Raw genomic sequence first — 21,278 nt, 5'->3', positions numbered from 1 at the left:
TCGCTGCACTTCACCTTCTCTCCTGGACTTTAAGCTCGAAGCAGACACAGTTCATGTGGGTGGATTTGCTCTACATAGCCCATGGTTTGGAAGGATAAACATGAGTCCCCCATAGTCTGCTTGTTTCTTGTGCTCATTTCTTCCCTGCCACAACTGGCCAATTTACCTTTGCTGTTCATCCAGCCCAGTATTTACAGCATCTGCATGACTCAGAGATTGACTGAGGGGAAAAAGAGAAAAGCTACGCTCCACTCAAAGGCCTGATGATGCAAAGCTTTATGCAAACAACACCACTGCTGGCTTGGAGAACAGGCCTGGAGGAGGGGATGGAGAAAGCTTCATAGTGTGACTTAGCCCATACTTGGTTGTGAACGCATTCTGCGGTTTTAATCAGGATTTAACAATCATTAGCTAGATTATGTGCACAAAGGGGAATAATGAAAAAGTACCGAGGGCCATTCATTTTCTGAGTTCCAATCTCTTTATTTGGTTAAGTGGTCTGAGTCAACGAGTTCATGCTCTCCTCTATTTCAGAGAGCTTCTTCAGCATCTGGCTCACCTTGGCCTCATCAAACTCCAAACAGAGGAACTCCGATTCCTACAAAACAAAATTGTAAGAACAATAGTTGAGAAAGATAACAGGGTTTCAGATATACAATGGAGGCAGGACAGCGAGTTCTGGTTTCCTGATAATATGCGTCCTGTGTCCCCTTTCTTCCCGGTACCACTCAAATAACCTCAGTAGACCCAGATGCTGGCTCCACACCAACCGAGCGAGAGCAGTACGTGCCAGCAGCTGCCAAAGTGGACACAGGACAGCTGAGCTCTGCCCACCTTTCCTTTCAGTGTAGGCATCAGTTTGGGTCTCTCCTTAGCTGCAGGCTTCTGCAAAACTTGTGGAAATTGAATTATATGTGAAAATTCCCCTTTTCTTTCCAATCCACAAAGCTGTTGCTTCAGACACTGGGAACTGCAAAGTGACTGGAGCTGCCGCACAAAGCTCATTACATACAAAACCAAGGTTTTATACAGGGAAAAATCAGACTCCCAAACAGAGTTGTGTACAGGACATTCCAGTCTGGAAATTCAGGAGAGTTTTATACTCTCTTGTACATGGGCTGTAGTGTCAATACAGACTTAGAAGTGAGTTGTGAAGCAGCACTGATTCACTCTGAAAAGTCCTGTCACGTCTTGAAAAGTAGTTATCTATTGACTAGATGGATATTGGGATATAGTAAAACAATATTTTTGAAGGCCCAGATAATAAAGAAAAAAAAATATGTAAAAGAATATGCATGTATATATGAGGGTATATATATATATATATATAAAGTTTCAGTGATATGGAACCAAATAGTGAGATCTCCAGCCCATTAACCTTACCTACTGCTATGTCTACAGTTACAAAGCATTTCCTACAGTGAATCTGGCAGAAGTAATATTCAGATTGCCAGAAGCCTGTGTCCTAAAGGTCATTCCAGGTGAAGCACCGTCAGTGACAGAGAAACAAACTGAAAGGGTCTGGAGATGGAAGTGCAGCTGGTACGGAGGAGGTTTCCTTATGAGACACTGGAATAGTGTCAGCCATGAGAATCACTGTATATCCACCAAGTTTCTATATGCAACACAGGCCCCGTGGTGCTTGTAAAAGCAGAAGGGCATCTCCGGGTCTCACCTGTTTTCTGGCAGACTAAAATTTCTATCATTATTTCAAAATATGTTTTTTTTTCATATAATTAACCCCTTCCAAAGCCACCACAACTTCATCCTTTATGTTTATGGAATTAATAGTTAACACACAAGGATAAAATCACCGGACAAATTAAACCCATCAACTGGGTTAATTTTAGGACTGCTGCAAGCATTTTCATTAAATGTTTATTATCTTATCTGCTAACAACCAAATCAACCAATGGACCAAGGGACAGAGGTTTGTTGTAGATTTAGCATGTGGGTGCTTCTTATTAGAAAGGCTTTCACAGAACTAAGGAGAACTGTGTTTGAATGATGCACCAGTAAAGTTCAGTAATAGTCACATAGGTAAATATAAACCACGCAGAATATACAGGTGGCTACTAGGAAAGGCCTTTGTGTGAGCAAGCGATTATGTTCATCAACAGCATCCTACTGGAAACCATAGGTTGTGGTTTTCTTTTTTTAGAGCTAATTATTAATCTCTATAGCATCAGTTAGTACATTCCAAAACTTCACAGAAGTAGCATTAAACATTTAGGATCAATGACAAGAGAGATATGAAATCTAGGACTTGGAAGCAAGGGCTCTCTCACATCATTTTTCTTGTTCTTGACAATGGTTATTGACACATCTTATGGAAATACCTTGTATAAAATATCTCTGCAAGTGTAATTACAGCAAAGCATAATTACAGCTGGTCACTGTGCAGAAGGAAGATGTTTGGTGATGAATTTGACAGCTTAACTCCACAGCCACAGTCCTCAACAGGCCAAACTCCAAGGCCAAACTCCTGGTGACATACCAGGCTTTCCAGCCACAACTGTGCACCCCAAGTCATGTGAGCCCATCAACTTCCCCAGGCCAGGGTTTGCCCATGCAACCTCCAACATCTGCATAAGCTGATTTTAGGGTTTAATGACACAGCGCGTGTGAGCGAACAGAAGAGCAAAGTGCCCAGCTTTGGTGGAGATGTTTTTACACAAGCCTAAGGCATAAGGAGCCTTTTTTTGCCCCCCTCTTCAGGTTTTGTCAGTTAAAAGAAATGTAGACTGAGCAAAAGGACACTCCTGGATTACATTAAGACTCTGCAAGACATTTTATACAAGCTTGAGTGTACTTTTTAGTACTTTAGTACTTAGTACTTTAAAATGAAGCGGCTAAAACTTTCCTATGAGGATTGTATGGTACCTCGTTATGACAGTCTCATGTGGGCCAATCTAAAACATGACCAAGAGGGCTGTGTTTTTTATTTAATGCCTCATCAGTTTATACCCTCCATGAAAAACAGGAAGAAAAAAGAAGACAGAGCTGTGAAATTCTAAACTCCCCTTTGCTCTCCTCAGGTGTCCTCCAGGAGCAGCACAGATTTGGTACCTCTGCTCCCCCTCAGCAAGAAACACGGCATCTCTTTTGGTGCTTCCTACTGCTAAAGAAAATTTCAGCCCCCTTGGAGCCCAAAACCAAAATGGAACAAGTTATTCATTGCATGCAAGTCCTGAAGAACAGCACACTGGGCTTCAGCTGAGCTCTTTATGGAGATCGTGGGTTCATAGAATGGCCTGGGTTGGAAAGGATGTTAGAGAACACCCCATTCCGACCCCCTGCCACAGGCAGGGACGCTTTCCACTAGGGCAGGCTGCTCAAGGCCTTGTCCAACCTGGCCTTGAGATGGACAGGGTCTTTAGAAAAAGGCACATGTATGCACATAAGCAGGGCCATTAGAGCATAATTGTGTGCAGTGGCAACAGCACGTGCATCCCACCTTCAGGCTGGAAAGCCAAGCTTGGTGCTCTCAGAAAGGTGTGGGAATGGACATCCATTTCCTGTGGCTGTCTTGGTTTACCCCCACATGCTTTCCCACCCCTCCTCCCACTTCCCTCCTGAGCCTGGGCTATAAAAAGGAACTGCAAAACAAACATCCAAGAAACACAAACTCCCCCCAGCCTCGAATCAGATCTTCCAGGTTTTTTCTTTTTCAGTAACAAGAGTGCTGCAAAAACCTTTATGTGAGAGACGAAGAGAAGCACAACTTCATCTCGGTAACTACAGTTAAAAACCATGTGTTCTTAGAAAACCGGTCCTCACACGTTCAAACTTAAAAACATACAGTAGTTCTGTACTGCATCAGTGGGAGCAGTTACTTAAAATCGTTTCCAGCAAGTTGAATCCATCTGGTATTTCTAAGTTTTAGCTATTGTATTGGAAAACCAAAGATAAACCCTCTGTGTTCATGTATAATTTTATTCCTATTCATTTCCACTTGATTCAGGGACCTCCTATGACACTCATTCAGGGAACCTGGTCACTGCCAGGACTGCAACACAACCTGGGGTAAACCTGCTTTGGATCATGAAGTGTCTTGACTAAGGCTTGTTCCATGGGCCAGGGTGGTGGCTTTGGGGCATGTCCCAATGCAGAAGTGAGGAGTTCAGCTTTGTTAGCAAGCAGTGGTTGCACATGAGACACTGGTGGGGGTCAGTCAGTGGGGTGCCAAGCCTCACGCTTGCTGGCCCAAGGACAGTGAAGGCTGCTACATGCAAATATTTGCCTGCTCAGGTGGAAACACCTTGGACAAAGCTGTGAGAGGTGAGGGGAACCTCCTGCCAAGGGGCAGGAAACACAAACTGCTCAGCAACAGAACAAAGATGCTGAGGTGCTGATGACAGCCTCAACAACAGAGCTCAGGTGGGTTCAAGGAACTGGGGGCTTTTTGCCATTAAACCTGAGCAGTGCTGCCAAGCTGGGAGCCAGCTACCAGGAGAGCAGGTCTCCATGGCTCAGCAGAGATGTCCTGTGCAAGGGGAGAGGGAGCCAACTCCACCTTCTCTCAGGGAGCACTCTGTATCATTCAAGGCATGGAGACAGAGAGAAATGCAGGGTTTGTCCCATTAGATACTATTTCCATATGAGAAGCAGCAGCATTTTAAAGCTGTGCAAGGAGAATACAGGAAACGCTCTGTGCCCATCCTCACCTCCCTGGATTTCAGACGTGCCTGGAGTGAGCACAGGCCCACTTGCAGCCTTGAACTCAGGTTCCAGAGGCCACTGGTCTATCTATCAGTGCCATTACATCCTTGGCCTTTAACACTGCCAGGGATGAGGCAGCCCCAGATTCCCTGGGCAACCTGTGCCAGGGCCTCACCACCCTCACAGGGAAGAGCTTCTGCCTAATGTCTAATCTCAATCTCCCCTCTGTCAGTGTAAACCCATTCCCCCTTGTCCTGTCACTGCAGGCCCTTGTAAAACGATGTAATATTCTACCCTAATATGCCAGGAGCCAACCACGGACAGTTTTCCTCCTGAACGGCTGCTTGGTCACCTCTGCGGAACAGCTGGGCCAGGAGTCACCTGCAGACCACATCTGGCTCACGTGCCACAGCTGAACCCACACCAGACCTGCAGCAGGATGTGTGCAGCAGCTCAGAGAGCTCTGTGCACAGAGCCTGCAGAGAGACAAGGTGGACCCCGCCAGCCCAGCAGGGTTTCACCACTCCTCCACGGATGCTGCCATTTCCCACCACAGCACACCCAGCTGTAGGCACCCTCCTGCTGCACAATGTGGTGCCAGGCATCTTACTCAGACGGCCTTAGTTGTGCAGCAGCAAAAAGCACTGAAATACATAAAGGACAACCTGCCTTTGGAGGATTTCAGGCATACCTATATATGTGAATAATACATGTCTTATGTTTCATCCTAAGAAGTTATTGAGGGGGAGGTTTCAGATATAAATAGAATGCAACACATTCAAATTACTTATTTTCAAGGCCAGGTTGGATGCAGCTTTGAGCAACCTGGTCTAGTGGGAGGTGTTCCTGCCTGTGGCAGGGGGGTGGAACTGGATGGTCTCTAACCCAAGCAATCTTATGATTCAGAAGAAAGGCAAGGATATTTAAAGCCATGTTACAAGCTAACCAAACATTATCTTTCAGACAGAATTACCTCTGGAAACACATCTCTGAAAAACACTTTTGACTTTTATTGTAAGTGCACTAAAGAAACTGCAGAGCAGCCGGGTTAGGGTTAAATCAGCAATGTACTAACACCAGATGAATACCTCACAATTCGCAACACAAGCAAATCAGGCTGCAAACAGAAAAGCCAGTGGGGGGTGAATAAAACAATCCTGGAGAAAGCTGCTGGCAGGGTGAGGTGCAAGGAGCCGGTCACTAAGGCATCACTGAACATCACGCAAGCCTCAACCTGTGGTCAGGTTGCATCAAGCACGGCAGCGAACACGCGTGGGAATTCAGAGCACACTCATCTCCTCCAGCAACACCCACGAGCAGAAACTAATGTTGCTTTGTTTCCAAGGCATTAATTAAACAGAAGAGACAAAACACTGATTCCAGAGGACATCCACAGCATGTTGGGGGGGTTCCCACTTTACAAATGAGTCTCAAGACTCTGCTTATCTGGAGTAAAAGGAAACGTGCATGGGCTTAGATAGAACACGCTTCAGCAGCACGAGTTAGGGTTACCGAAAAAACATCTCATAAAGAAATCCTCCAAATTTGCTAATTCCATTTAAACGCTATTTTAGTAAAACACCTGCAGGGATGACCCTGTAAATAATATCCCAAGTCATAAATGAATCATAAATGGTTAGGCTTGGGAAAGACCTTAAGATCACCTAGTTCCAACCCCCCCTGCCATGGGCTAAATCAATACTGGCCTTATCAGTTCCCATTTTACCCTGACATAGAAGGTACGATTTCCTCCTTGCCTGCTCTGCACCAGGGCAGGTTTGGCCTGTGCCAGTGCGATCCAGCTTCCCATTCTCACAGCCAAGAACTGCACATTCTCTGTTACTCATTTTTTATTTCTTAATCACTAAAACATTATAATTGTACCTGAGAAGAAAGTGTCTGGAAATAGCCAGTGAGGAAACACAGGGAACTGCCAGAGACCTGACAGCAGTAACTGCACCTTGGCTTTGCAAATAACAATAATACAAACCAGTCAAAGTCCTTTAGACTTTCTTTTACACAATGCTCCATCAGGGTCACTCAGCTCGCTTTCAAGTCGACAGATTTAAAGCACAAGGTGGCTTTGGCCACCCCTCAACACCTCAGCACTGCTGGGAGCAGGGGGAGCGGAAGCAGCTCTAAAGCACGGACATTGAGTTCCCTGTGGAGCCCACTGGCTCCAGTGTTAAAAGGGAGCTGGCAAATAGCCCTGGTCATGCCAGTGACCTGGCCACTGCCTCAAGGTATTAATAGCAGGCTCCATGTTAGAGCTATTTCTCTTAACACAGACAGAAACAGTGTCACCTGCAAGGTTTAGCTGGACCTGCTTAGAGGCTTGCATGACAAAGAAATGGAAATCTTGATTAAAAGAAAAAAAAGGGGGGGAGGATTTTAAAAATTAAAAAAAAAAAAAAAAAAAAATTCTCCCACCCCAAAACAGACAAGACAAAAGAAATAATAATAAAAAAATCCCAACATAATCATAGCATCATGGAATGGTTTTGGGTTGGAAGGAACCGTAAAGCTCATCTGGTTCCAACCCCCTGCCATGGGCAGGGTCACCTTCCACTAGACCAGGTTGTTCAAAAACCCAAAATAACCCAAAATTCAAACTGGAAATTGGACACATTTAAAACAGGGAAAGGACTCATTCTCCTTGGAAAATGCACATCTGAAAGTCATTTTGCAATGATGCTGCCAAGTTCTATTGCAGAAGCTCCCTTCATCGCAGACTCTTACTCATTACTGTGGGAACTTGCTATTGTACTGTCTGGTGGCAGAAAATAAATAAACCCTGATAAGTAAACCCTGATAAACTCACCTCAGCATTATCATCACTATCACTTGCTTCCAAACCTTTCTTTGGAAGGCCTCTCCTTGACCCTTAGTGCACACAACTCAGATGTGACTCACCAGGGCTGCCTGGTTAAGAGGCACAATGCAAACCCACATCCATCTTCCATGCAAACATCTGTGGTAGCTGCTGCAGGAATGTCAAAATACACAGGGGGCTACACCTGATCTTCTCGTAGAACATCATGGTGGAGGATCCCTCCCAGCACTGAGCGCTTCCTGGCTGCTCCAGGTTTGCTTCTACAAGGAATACCTGCTCACGCCATTCCTAGCAGGACTGGGGAGAACATGAGACAGAAATTACCTGTGTAATTCGTGCTAAAAGAAGTAGTAAAAGATAATGTGTAAGTTACCATGACAATGTTCTCTAAAGTAGGAAAACAAGACCTCAAAAAGAAGAAAAATACTGAATTTGAGCTTATTTCTTCTTCAGAAATCAGGGTAACACGACACTGAACTGGGTGATTCATGCTAAGAGGAGTATTTTGTGTCACAGGTTTATGAAAGCAATTTATTTTTGCTGTTTAGATGCTCAGATTGGGAACACCTCATAAGTGATAAGAAGAAAAGAACCCCCCCAAAACCAGGCTGTCACAAACCAGTGCAGGGAGATAAAAGTACGAGATGCTGCATTGCATCTTCCATCACATTGCATCAGTCGTGATCCCCCTGCAAACCTCAGAAGTTATTCTTAGATTCATTAATATTCTGCAAAGATACACTGGGGCACAAGATAATGACAGCAAAGTCTAGATAATTCCAGAAAAATTGGAACGGATCCACTGATCTCATATGACCACATCTCTGACAATACTAAATCCATTACTTTTCATTCAGTGCAGAGCTATTTTTGCCACAAGCCTATAATCACGGCCTTAAAAAACTGTAAGGTAAAGTGCAGTTCATTTCCATAATACTGTATAAAATAAAGCACAAATATTTGTAACTGGAAGTGCCTTCTAATTCCCCTCCATTATTTTGGTATTACATGAACCAAGAATCTCTTAAGCAAATGATTACTACAGCCCCGTAGAAAAGAACGGTTAACCCGCTTGCAGAGTTTTTAATACTTTTAATGTAACATCAAGCCTGTAATATCACAGATTAAACAGATAAAGGATTGTGGAAACTGGAATAATTCCAGGAGCATAGGACTAGGTCTCTGATACTGCACAGCAAATGTAATGTCATTGCTTTTTGTTAGCAGCCTACTTCATGTTTTATACCTTACATGAAAAATGAGTATTTACGGATGCAGAGATGCACGTGCTTTAACCTGCTGGTCTTTATGTCTCTTTTAGAAGCACAGATTTCTTTTCAGAAAGTGTTACGGGGGGGGGGGGGGGGATGATGATATCCATATTTTAATCAGTGCAACTAATTAGAAGGATGCTTACACTGTAGTTCTTACATGTTTCGCATCAAATTAACAAGAATAACATATAATAAAGAATTCACAAGAAGAAAAAGACAGCTTAAGTGTTATGCAAGCTTTATATATTTTCTATGTGGTTATGCTATTTTCAAACGGATGGTAAGAACTTGCATTGATTCCTGTAAGCCTTCCAACTTCTCTTATTTTTTTGTAAAAGATCACTTTGATTTGTACCCGTTTCCCTTTTTTGAACTGCTTTAGCATTATGTATTTCCCATATCCCGCCCAGAGAGCAGCATCCTGCCCTGTGTGCTCCCCCTCCACAAACTCTATTACAGGGGTTACTTACCCATGCTTCCACTTAAAACTATTACAGCACACTGCACAAATACAGAGGCTGGCACTGAACAAACGCTGGACGTCCAACACGAGTAATTACCCTGCGTTCGTGATCGCCTGTTTCTTTTCATTAGCAGAAGAGTGCTCAGTCATAACCGCTGCGTTCCAGATGCTGCTAGGACACTGCTCATTCATTATGGATGTTGATTAGCCCAAACCCTCAGCTGGTTTGGAGGAAACACTGCAAACATCTCTCCTACAAGAGCAAAACACATTCAAATACCCTGAATGCTGAGCCACTTCATATGGCAACTTTCTGTGGCCAGAAGGGAAATGCTGTAAAAGCCACAGTTCTGCTGGTACCAACACAATACAGAAGAAAAGCCCTGTGTATGTTGACAAAATGCAAATTTCATTCACACCTATGGATGACTCTCTGCAAGATTATACCTGTAGCTTTTTATGTGGGCTTATCTGATTGACTGCCACTTGCTCAGCTTGCTTACCTGGTTCCTCCAATGCCCTTTTTAAATGTCTTTAAGTAGCTGAGACTCAAGTTACCCCATAAATGCCTTTCCAAATCTGATGCAGTTGTTGGACATCACAGGAGGTTAACACAATGGAACTCCCCCCTATGGTTTTCCCTCGCTGAAGAGCACCGTGTGTTTAGATGCATATAACATAATGGTATTTTGGTCTCCTGTTTACAGTTCAAGTCACTAGTTATAAAACTGTGAATTTGATAGGGAATTCCCTATCATTTCTTCAACCCTGTAGTCAACCGGATTCATAAATGTGGAGTGATTGAAATGTGTTAATAATAATTGTTTAAAAATAGGCTGGTTTCTCCTCCTGAGTCCCACATGCCAACACTGAGCACCAATAATAATGTTGCAAAGTCAATCAAACCCATGAAGCTGCATCAGCTTCATTTCAGCACTTGGCAAACAGGCAAAGAGATGGAGAACCTAAAACCCCTCTGTGTAGCCACAGTTTGAGACATCTCTCCCATTTTTTAGGAACCTGCAGTACTGTTAACAGTGCTCCATCACTTTTCAACACGGCTCCAACTCCTGTGGTTGTAAGCACATAGCTCTTTGCAGATTTACCTGCATCTGCCTCTGGCACCCAGAAAATGGGGAACATCTCATCTGGGAAAGGACTCTGCAGTGCTCAGCTGTGGCCAGCTTCACCGAGCCTCACACCAGAGCTTTGCAGGCTGAGGTTGCGTTTCACTGTCTTACATGTGAAGTTGTCTCTTACCTTCTGGCAATGCCCTGTGTCCTACCCTCAGGTAGCCTGTCCATCAGCCTGAACCAAAAGCTGGGTACCTACAGGACTGCCTACAGCATCCAGAGGCTGCATTTCCACCCTGGAACATGCTGAATTTAGGCAAAATCTTCTAGGAACTGAGCTGCTGAATGAAATCTCTATCAAGGATGCACAAATAAGATTTTCAGAGGCTCCTAAATACATTTTTCTTTTTCTCCTAGTCTTGATCTTGGAGATGGACAAACAGTCTGGAAAGGATTCAGTCCGGCATCCAAAATACTGACCATGTAAGCTGGTCAAAGCTGAAGGCCACTAAGTACAGTGTTAGGTAATTACAACTAACAGCAATGGCATTGCTGTTGCCTTCTTTAGGTAGGAAGGGAGTTGCAGCAGGAGAACAGGAAGTCTTAGGACCTAACTCCTGGCACAGGAATGAAAAGCAAGATGCTTCTGTATCTAAACTGATGTCTAGAACATATTGCAACGAGAACCCCCTCCAATTCTTGTCCACCCCTATGGACACTATTTTGACACAGAAAGCACATCACATCTGTTTGCAGTTGAACTCCAGCATCTCTGAAAGAACAGCTGAGCTCAAGAGTCTTTCAAACCCTAAAACAATGGGCATGGGATGTTTAGTCTTTAAAAGGGGCATTTATCTCCTGCTGCTTGAGCAGCTTGAAGTAAACAGGTGTAACAGCATGCAAAACAAATCACTTCACCTGCTTAGTCCACTAACACTTTCTTGGTGTTGCTGGTATGCAACTGTGGTTGGATATGAAGCCCAGTTGTTACATACAGAAGGAGCAAACAAGCAAAGAGTTAAATCACCACTTAAGAAATGCATCTGCTTTCTAACTATTCTTTGCACAAACTTTGTTTCCATTAGGCAAGCTTAAAATTCCTCTCTGCAGATGGGCTGCAGAGATTTCTATTGCTCCATGGGTATATTAGGGAGAAAGCCCTGGTCTTCCACACCCTACAGGCATGGCTGTTTCCTCCTTGCATGAAAGGGGCAACACAAGTCTAGAGAGCTGGGACTCTTCAGGAGCAAGGATTATTAAGGGAGAATTTAGGGAGAATTTATTTTAGGGCTTGTGGTCAATTTTTGAAAATCACAGAATCACAGAATGGTTTGGGCTGGAAGGGACCTTCAGAGCTCATCCGGTTCAACCCCCCTGCAATGAGCAGGGACATCTCCAACCAGATCAGGTTGCCCAGAGCCACATCCAGCCTGGCCTTGCATGTCTCCAGGGATGGGGTATCTGTCACCTCTGTGGGCAACCTGAGCCCGTGTTTCACCACCGTCACTGTAAAAAATTGTTTCCTTATATATGGACTATATAGGGACTTACATATGGACTAACCCCCATTTGGGAGATAGTACATTAAAGCTTTATGTGGAATCATGTTAATTCTGTAACAAACACGGTTGCCAGTTCTCAATCATCCTAGAAGTATAAATTAGACTGAAATTTTCTCATTGTTTTTCCTCCTTTACAAGAAAGCTTTTGAGAACCCTATGCAATGCCAGTGTCTGTCATAGGATGCAGTCCTAGGGAGACAAAGGCTGAACTATTAAGTTCAACATTTATATGTATCTTTCTCCATGTGAATGCCCCAGTGCATGCCTATGGATATCTGGCAGAGCTGTAGTGACAGAACAAGGGGTAATGAGCTAAAACTTAAACAGGGAAAGTTTAGATTGGATATACGAAGGAAGTTCTTTACTGTGAGGGTGGTGAGGCACTGGAATGGGTTGCCCAGGGAAGTTGTGAATGCTCCATCCCTGGCAGTGTTCAAGGCCAGGTTGGACAGAGCCTTGGGTGAGATGGTTTAGTGTGAGGTGTTCCTGCCCATGGCAGGGGGGTTGGAACTTGATGATCTTAAGGTCCTTTCCAGCCGAAACCATTCTGTGATTCTATGATTAAGAGGTTTTAAAAGCAAAGATACAGTGATACCTGCAAATGTCACCAAACTGTACAGAGAAGCAGATAAAGACAGCATTAAAGAAAATAAAATATCTTTACCACTGTGAGATTTGTATCAACACGTGTTTAAAAACTAAAGGAAATACAGTATTTCTGGCAGGGTATCACGTTCTCATCTTCATCATCATTCTCTAGCTCATCTCAGCTCCCCCACACTGGTATTCCTTCCCCTGCCGGTGCTCACAAGGGTACCAGTGATGAGAAAGCTCCATCATCATTTACTTGAGCTGTGTCTGCTGTGTCAGCTCTTCATTAACAAAGAGGAACCGCTGCAGGGTGATGTACTTTCCTCCACAAGTCCCCTGCAGGGCACCTGAAAGGGTAAATGCCCTTCCTCAGCTGTGATCGCTGCCTTCCTGTGCTGATCTGCATTTTTCTATTTCTATCTCCTTTGACAGCTGTACTTGTTTTCTTGCACCATAGTTTGTTTGGTTCGTGCTTTTAAGCCTGCACACAGAGCTGAAATGTCAGTGAGGAGCTTTCTCAATCGATGTTTAATCTCCAAATACCTAGTCTCTGGGTTTTCAGTCTTGTGGCACTTAATTGCAGTATGAAACGAGTTTAAGGAAAAGACAGCCCCTGCTGGAAGGATCTTCTGCTTTTACCTTAAGTTCGACTTCCCTAGGGAGAACATTAATCAGACCTGGAATTCAGATTCATCACATTTTAACCTCCCTATTATCTAACATGGGAGCCATTCAGCATCACAGAGAAAAAAATAAAATCAGGCACCATCCAGCATTGTAAAAAAAAAACCCCTTTTCAGAATCAAGTTTAAGTACTTTGTGATATTATTTACAGTTTTCTTAAATGCATGGGAAAGTACCATATTATACCATCAAACCCTCCTTGCTACAGGGGTATGTGTTTGTCTGAGGGTACTGGCAACACTGGAGTTTGCAGACTGTGCATTTAGTTAACTCTTCATTACATAAGGAAATTTCTGTGCTTTCAACTCAACTGTTTATTTAATCTAATCAGTGTCAACCACATTCCTTTGTTACTGCAGTGTTTACTGGCAAGGCAACGGCAATGAGCTGTGGGGTTAAGAATTACTTTTATAGCAACTACATAGACACAGTTTAAGTAATATACATATAAGAATAACCCCACAGTCAAAGAATGCAGTCAAAACCTGAGCAGAGGATACCTGACCTTTAGGAGGATGCATGACTTGGGATCTGGGTGTATTCTGGCTGAGAGCACTATCAGCCTGCAGGTTTAATAACTTGGTTAGCATGCCCCAAACAGATCTCTCTTGCTCCCTCGCAGCTCTTCAGTGTTTTAGGTTGTGTGTTACATAAAGGATTCAAGTGTCCATTACTGTTCTGCCTGAAAATATTGCACCAACTATAAAAGCTAAGTGGAAATTAATACTCTAAGATAGTTCAAGTGGCCTTATTTTCCATGACAGCAGGCAGTCCTAACTCCTGTTGATGGCAATTGCTAGGAGATTTTGACTTTTCAACTTCCAATCTGTCTTTAGCCAAGAACACATCTGGTTTGGGCAAAGAAGAAACTGAAGACTCTGAGAATCTACTGCTAAGACTGAATCAGCATTCTGAATAAGCTGTGTTTAAAACCTTCTTTTCTGCTCCTTTCTGAACAGTGTGTACTTGTGTCCTGTGGTCTAAAAGGCACCTAGATTGCCCAAAAGGGAGCAGATGAGGGGAGTAGAGGGCATATTGCTGAAAGACTTCAACACAGAGAGCTGAACAAAAAGGACAACGGCGTTTACTTTGGTTGCTGCAAGTTTTGCAAGTGGTTAGTAAAAGCCATGCAAACCTGCTGGCTCCATCTCTGAACAGCGACAGGTACTGCCCTCAGAAAGCCCCATGTCCCAAAAGTCCTTGCACCTAAGCTCTCAGATCAGCACAACCCAGCTACAGCAAAGAATCTGTGACCACAACATGGAATTTTTCATACAGTAATTTTTCAAGGGCATCTGTTTATGTGCATCTATCCCTGCTGTGTTTACAGCATCACTGTGATGCCAGGCAGACATTTGCTCCAGGGTATTTTACCACCTAGGAGGAAGAGCACAAAGCCTGGCAGCATCCTTGAAGGCACACACACCACCACCAGCATCCCCATCTTGTTAAGGCAACATTAACCCTCTGTCCCTGGCACACTGATACATCACACAGCTCCTGAATTACACACAAATATGCCTCAAAACAGAGAGTGAAAAGAGAAGGGCTCATCTAAAAATACAAAAACAGGCCTGAAAATATGCCTGCAGTTCAGGATGCATTCAGCTGGGTTTTCCTTCTTAAAAGATGTAACAAGACAAAGTGGTCAGGCCAAACAGGCTTTTTTTGCTGTTTTTACAGCATGCATCCATGCCCTTTCCAATGATCTGAAAATAGAGTTTACGGGGACAAAAGGGACTACTCAGGAGTTATGTTGCCACTGCAAACACATAATTCTCAGCAGAACCAAAATAACCATGCTTGCTTCTTTTTAGTAATTTGAATGTATGAACTTATATGGGGGAAAAAAGCCAAACTGGAAAGAAAATGATTTAATTTTTGGCTTTTTTTTCCTCTAATTTCTTTTCGAAAGCAAAATCCTGTTTTTACATTCGCCATGAGAAACGTGCCACAGAAGGGAGGGCAGCCACGTCTCTGCAGTCCAGCCTGTTTTACAGCCCCTTATACACTGCTGCTATTGCTGTTTTCAAAGCCTCAGGACAGGCATTGCACTCGGATTTATCAGCAAAACAGCAGCTCTTGCTGAGTGTGGTGCAAAGCCCACTAAAGATAGTGGGAATCTCTGCGCTGACTCCACTGACCTTTGGATCAAATGCACTAAAATATCACTGTTACGTGCCAGCAGGGAGCCACTGGAGGAATACAGCTCTCTGCTGAAAAAAGAGAGAAGGCAAAGATTTGCATTTTTCTTCCCTCCCCCTTTTTTTTTAACACATAATATGTCCTTGCTAATATTTGCTGCATGATACTTAATGCCTTTTTCCCCCAGCCTTTTCCTTGTGTAAGAGGAAAAGCAAAGACTCACGGTGAGAGCTGAAGCTCTAGGTGCAATACTGCAGAGAGATTAGTGTGGGAGGACACTTAACGCCTGTGCAGAATCCCACTGAAGCCCTGGGGCCCCAGGCTCTGCCCACACAGCCCTCTCTGCCTTAGCTAGTATTACAACCTTGTTTTAGTCAAGCTAAATTCACCCTAGAAATCAGCACAGGCAACAGAATATGAACTCTGCACCACGGTCACTGCATCACCTCTGCATCAATCTGTTTAAAAGTTTAATTAGGACAGATTAGGACACCAGTTCCCAATGTGATCCCCAAACCTGTGATGCCATAAAGACCGTTTTCACACACAGCACTTCACAGTCTTCTAGACACAGACAGGCACCATGTTGAACCTTATGTTTTTAGAAGAAGATTCAAAGAAAAGTTATCTAATTTTGGTTGATCTCTTGTTCTCAATTCAAGGGCAAAGTGGCACTGATGTGGAAATCATTTCCGTACCTGAATTGCAGAGCAGTCATTTAACAATTAATAAGTGATCTGCTCGGCATATGAAAACTGATATGAAAATAAGCAAGTAAGAGCTGGAGATATCTCTGCACAAAGAAAAGCTGCAGCTCCTCCACATCAGATACTTAATTGCTCCTCTATTTCTTTTTCTCCCCATGAACAAGGGAATGAGAGGGTGATGAAATGTAAAAGAACTTAACCACTCCTCCTGAGGAAAACAGAGATGATGTGAATGGCTCATTTAAGCCTTCTGTATCTTTGAAGCAGAGAAGTCTCTCTCTTTTTTTTTTCTCTCCACAACAACAACCTTTCTTTTTCAGTCTGCATCCACAGTTTGCACATCAGCATTTAGAACAGATGCATTTCTCATTGGCAGCAAACCTGTAACGCCACAGCCTATTTCTCCTGCATCAACAAAATGTAAGATTTGTGACTGGTTCCCCTTGGTAGATGTAAGGTCATCACTTGCTGTGGGACTGTGAGAAATAAGATGTGTTTTACCTACTCCTTGTTCACGTGATCAGACTAAACACGTCCTCCTGGGAGGTCTTGGCAGTGCTGGGGTAATGGCTGGACTTGATAATCTGAAAGGTGTTTTCCAACCTAGCTGGTTCTATGATTCTTTAAGCTTGCTTTTATCTGAACTGTTGCTGAATGCCCAGTGGAGATTTTCATTGACCATCCAACACTTGCACCCTGCTTTTCCCTTCCTTCACAAACCTTTACACACAGACCTAGGAGAGGTTTACAAAATCCAGATGACTCCTCTGCAGCACCATTTTGCCTCCCCTCTGGAGATGTAAAAACAAATTCATCTTGGCTGTATTAATTAGCAAGGCTGGGTTCAACTCATGTTAGCTGCTGTCTGTATCTACCACAAACCCATAGTGATTAATTTCTTGGAGCCTGCCAAACCATTTGCAGGAAGAGCACGGGACAATGCACAGACAGCACTGAACACGGGGAGAGGTGCATTGGCAGGGTTGGGCAGTGAACACTGCAGCATGAGCTTGCCTGCGTTCTGCATGATGCAATGCCAAAAGTGGTATTTCATTTTCAGGAGGACTAAATTCACTCATAAATCAAAAACCAAGTTTGATAAATAGCTAAGAAGTTCTAAGAAAAGCAGACATGGTGGCATGCTGGGCTCATTGCATTCATTCTGCTCCACTGTAGGCTTGGTAATGTTCCACTGGACATTATAAAATATACCTTTATTTCCTTTGCTAAATGGATTATCCTGAGATAAAGGATGCTGGGAAGCAGCTTTACATTTGACACAGCCTTTCTCCCCACAAGTCCAATTAACAGTTTTGGAAACAAGTTATAGACAGGTAAAGATATTTTCTAAGATATCAACCTGGGTTATAAAAGGGTGCTCATACTATAGAGCTCCTGAAGTAACCAGCGAGTGAAGATGGCATTTTTTACCTCCTTTGATTGATTCTCCAATAAACAAGTTCTTGATGAGAACTCAGCATTACCATTTAATGAGTTTGTGCTACTTCTGTATGCACCCGTCTAACAAAGGACTGTAATTAAATGCTGATAAAATACTTTAGCTTGACATTACAAACCCCAGCTTTTCATTTCAAACCAGTGCAGTGGCAGAAATGGGTGTCTGTTTGGGGTTTTTTTGTTGTGGCAGCAGAGCAGGGGAGGACACTGGTCACCATAAGCATCCTCTGCACCAAAAAAGTAACAACACAAGAGTAACTTCCAAAACAATTAACTTTCACCATACCTTTTAACAAGGCAACTCAGCCACATGAAGAAATCAAACACATCTTCAGTGTGTTACAAAATCGGAACAACACACCCCTAATGAAAAACATCTCAGAGATGCTTTCCAGAAGAAACTCTTCTCATGCAGTGTTGAATCCTGTGCTGCTGCAAAGAGATTAAGGCCTGGGTTCAGTCTGGGCCTGTAGTCACACTCAGTGATCAATCCTTAGCAGCAACTTCATGGATGTGTCTGAAGTTCAGACAGTGGAGGGCTCTACATGACTTCCCCTTAAGAGAAAAACCAAATAGGGATGAGAACAAACCTGCTTGTGAATCATTTGAGACAAGCGATGAGACATTTCCCTTGCTGGAAACCCCTCTCACATGGTACCGTGGATGGACAATGCGCTCTCCTCTCTCCACTGTCCTCCAGCACTGCTCTTGAGTGTGTGCCATGAAATCTCCAAGAAAACCAAAGTCTTCCTGAACAAGGGACTAATGCTCCCATTACAAATGGGATTAGCATTTGTGCTCCCATGAAAGATGAACCTCAAAAACATGGCGTGGTACTTGCACTGCATCACTGTAGAGGAGTTAAGGAGAAGGCAAGAGGGTCATTGGCCATGTTAACACCTCAGACAATATTTTCCAGCTGGACCAGTCCTCCAATGCAATTCCCCTTTTTCTTGCTAGTTTTTGGCTGCCTTGGATTCTCTGTCTCAAAATGGTCATGAATAGGAAGTAATAAGCAAACACAACATCTCCATTATTCTTACCACATGTTACACATCCTTTGTGAGCAAAATGACCAGGACTTTTTAAAACTGTGGTGAAGTGTATTTTTAACTGTTACTGAAGATACAGTGAGTCATTAATGACCCGAGTGCCAGAAGAATGTGGCTTCTGGAGTCATCAGTGCTCATTATTTCAAGAAAACAATTAGTCAAAATTAAAAATGAAGCCCCAGAGCTTCCAGGAACTGGATACTGCTCTTTGAATCATTCATGAACAGGATGAAGACAATAAAGGCCGTCTGGGCCATCCCCTCACCCCTTTGTAATGGGTATAATAAGTGGAGACAACTTCATCAGTAAGGGACAATAAAAATATAGAAACCCTTCAGGAGCTCTGAATGTGGAGGATGCAGGGATGTAAACACTGAAAACTGATGCTTATTTACTGACCTGGCTGTGTTAAACTCCAAGCTCCATACTTTTTATTTTTAAACAAGAGTCTTCAACATCGAAAAATACCAGCCTGAGAGGAATACTTATACTGGAAGTAAGTTCAAATAACAACCCCCGCAGTGTCTAAAACTGGGATTAGACTTTTAAATGACAGCACAGGGATAGAAGATAGCATATTACCAGAAACAGAAAAGAACTGAAGCCATTTCTTTCCATTAAAAAATGAATCACCATACTTTTCCCCAGCTATAACCCATTTATCTGACTATAATGAGGAGCTAGCATTTAATGTTCTATCTCTGCAGATTCACCCACTAAAATGTAACTACCGCAGGAGCAAAAAGACCTTGGTACCTGCATCTAAAGCACCGGTAGCGCTGTCTGAAGTTCTTCAATCTTAGAATAGCCACATCCCTAAGGCCAGGTGCACTCTGCTTGATGAGATTTATTGCTATCAGATAAAATGGCCAGAAAAGCAGCTTTACTAATTTTCTGTCTGAGGCAAAAGCTCTAATCACTGTCCTCTTGGTTTTCAGCTACAAACGGCAAAATTGAGGGGGTTTTGTGGGTGGTTCTCTTTTTTAAAGGAAAAACCCCCAAACCCAGCAAACCCCAAATATGTTTGGAGTTTCAGTTACATCACCCCTCCCCATACTCTCACTGACCTGAGAGACACACTGCTGCAGCAAGACCTTACTGCAGATGCAGACATGTACCCTCAGCTGACAGCTCCAAAAGAGGGGAAGCAAACAGTGTGGTTGCTCACCTCAGTCTGAATTCACTTATGGAAAGAAAAAAACATAGGGTTTTCCTCAAAGAAGGCTTGGGGAATCTGGACTGTGGACCCCGGGGGATATTTTTCCCTAAAGATACCTTTCAATTTGCAGCTTTCTGTGCTTAGTCTGTGATCTACTTTTTCCTCGTGTCATAGGCTCTCCCTGACATGGCTTGTCTCAGTGTGATTCAGAGCAGGCATCTTGGGACTCTTCACTGACAGCAGGAAACACCATTTTCTGAGTGGAAAATACAAATCCTCTACAAAGCTGAGTTTCACATCTCTTCTTCAGAAAATGTGGCACCCTTTTTGGGTCTGGGTTGGAAGGGACCTTAAAGCTCATCCAGTTCCAGCCCATTGTCATGGGCAGGGACACCTTCCACTAGGGCAGGTTGCTCCAAGCACTGTCCAACCTAGCCTTGAAAACAAATAATCTGAATGTGTTACATTTGATTTATATCTGACACATCCCTTCAAGAACTTCTTGGCATTGCAGATGTGACTGCTGTCATTGTCTAGTGGTGAACGGCTCTAAAGACAGTGTAAAAAGCACAGAAACATTATAAATGTATAATGAGGCCTCAGAAGAGCAGCTTGCCATTCTTTCTGTTGGCTTAAACATTACACTTCGGTTTGCAGTCCAGAATGCCCCATATTGAGAGCCTAGATAAGCAGCTGGCTGAGGATTAAATATAGCACTAAATCTTATGCATCTTCCTCTTTGTCACACCCATGGAATACCCTCTCTGGTCTTGATCTGACATCATCAATGTCACAAGCTTCTCTGTTTCAGCTTTTCTGATTCATATCTCATTTCTCCATCTCTACAGAAACAGAGAGGACCACCACGTGCCACTCTGATTACAATACGCTGCCTTGGGACTGACTTTGATACATGTTTAAGGCATCTTTACTTTCAAATTGCAATACATGTGCTCCTTACAGGGTGACTATGTTATCACAGCAAAGAGAGCAGGAAAAAACCCCACACAATTAGAAGAACAGCATTTATTGTTTCAAAAAGGAAGTAGTTTCTTCTGCTTAATCTCCCTTTGTTGCCTTCCATTAGCAGTCTGGTAACGACATCATTTCTTACAACACATTCTCAACACACCTAATGTAGCATGTTTTATTCTGGAATCCTTGAACCACTGTCAGGAGATGAGGAAGAGTTAACAAAGAAAACTCATTTCATAGTTCTGCAAAGTATTTTGAGCCCCACAATTCAAAAAAGATGATCCCATGCCACAGGTACCATCCTGAGACCATATTAAAATGGAAGGGGATTAATACCAGCACACGCTATACTCATTTTGAGATCATGCCACTTCTGTCCCTAATACCGCTGTCTAATACTGCTGTTCATTTTCAGGGTCCATTTTCATAGGACAGTTTGGGTCAGAAGGGACCTTAAAGCTCATCCAGTTCCAACCCCTGCCATAAGCAGGGACCCCTTCCACTGGAGCAGCTTGCTCCAAGCCCCTGTGTCCAACCTGGCCTTGAACACTGCCAGGGATGGGGCAGTCACAGCTTCTCTGGGCACCCTGTGCCAGGGCCTCAGCACCCTCACAGGGAAGAACTTCTGCCTAAGAGCTCA

At 43.4% G+C, this 21,278-nt stretch overlaps 1 protein-coding gene across 1 annotated transcript in view; it reads right to left on the bottom strand.

Moving 5' to 3' along the window:
• Positions 1 to 458: 458 nt before the first annotated feature.
• COMMD1 (copper metabolism domain containing 1) overlaps positions 459 to 21,278 on the bottom strand; it is a 79,748-nt gene continuing 58,928 nt past the window's right edge. The window contains exon 3 of the mRNA XM_061356175.1: positions 459 to 598. Coding sequence (XP_061212159.1) covers positions 491 to 598 — 108 coding nt within the window. The 3' untranslated portion in view covers positions 459 to 490. The remainder of the gene's footprint in view (positions 599 to 21,278) is intronic.

This window comes from Neopsephotus bourkii, unplaced genomic scaffold (genome assembly GCF_033783945.1).
Source record: "Neopsephotus bourkii isolate Nb327-2 ecotype Australia unplaced genomic scaffold, CSIRO-AGI_Nbou_v1 NB_845, whole genome shotgun sequence".
Taxonomy (NCBI): Eukaryota; Metazoa; Chordata; class Aves; order Psittaciformes; family Psittacidae; genus Neopsephotus; species Neopsephotus bourkii.
This window is presented reverse-complemented; position numbering and strand designations above follow the sequence as displayed.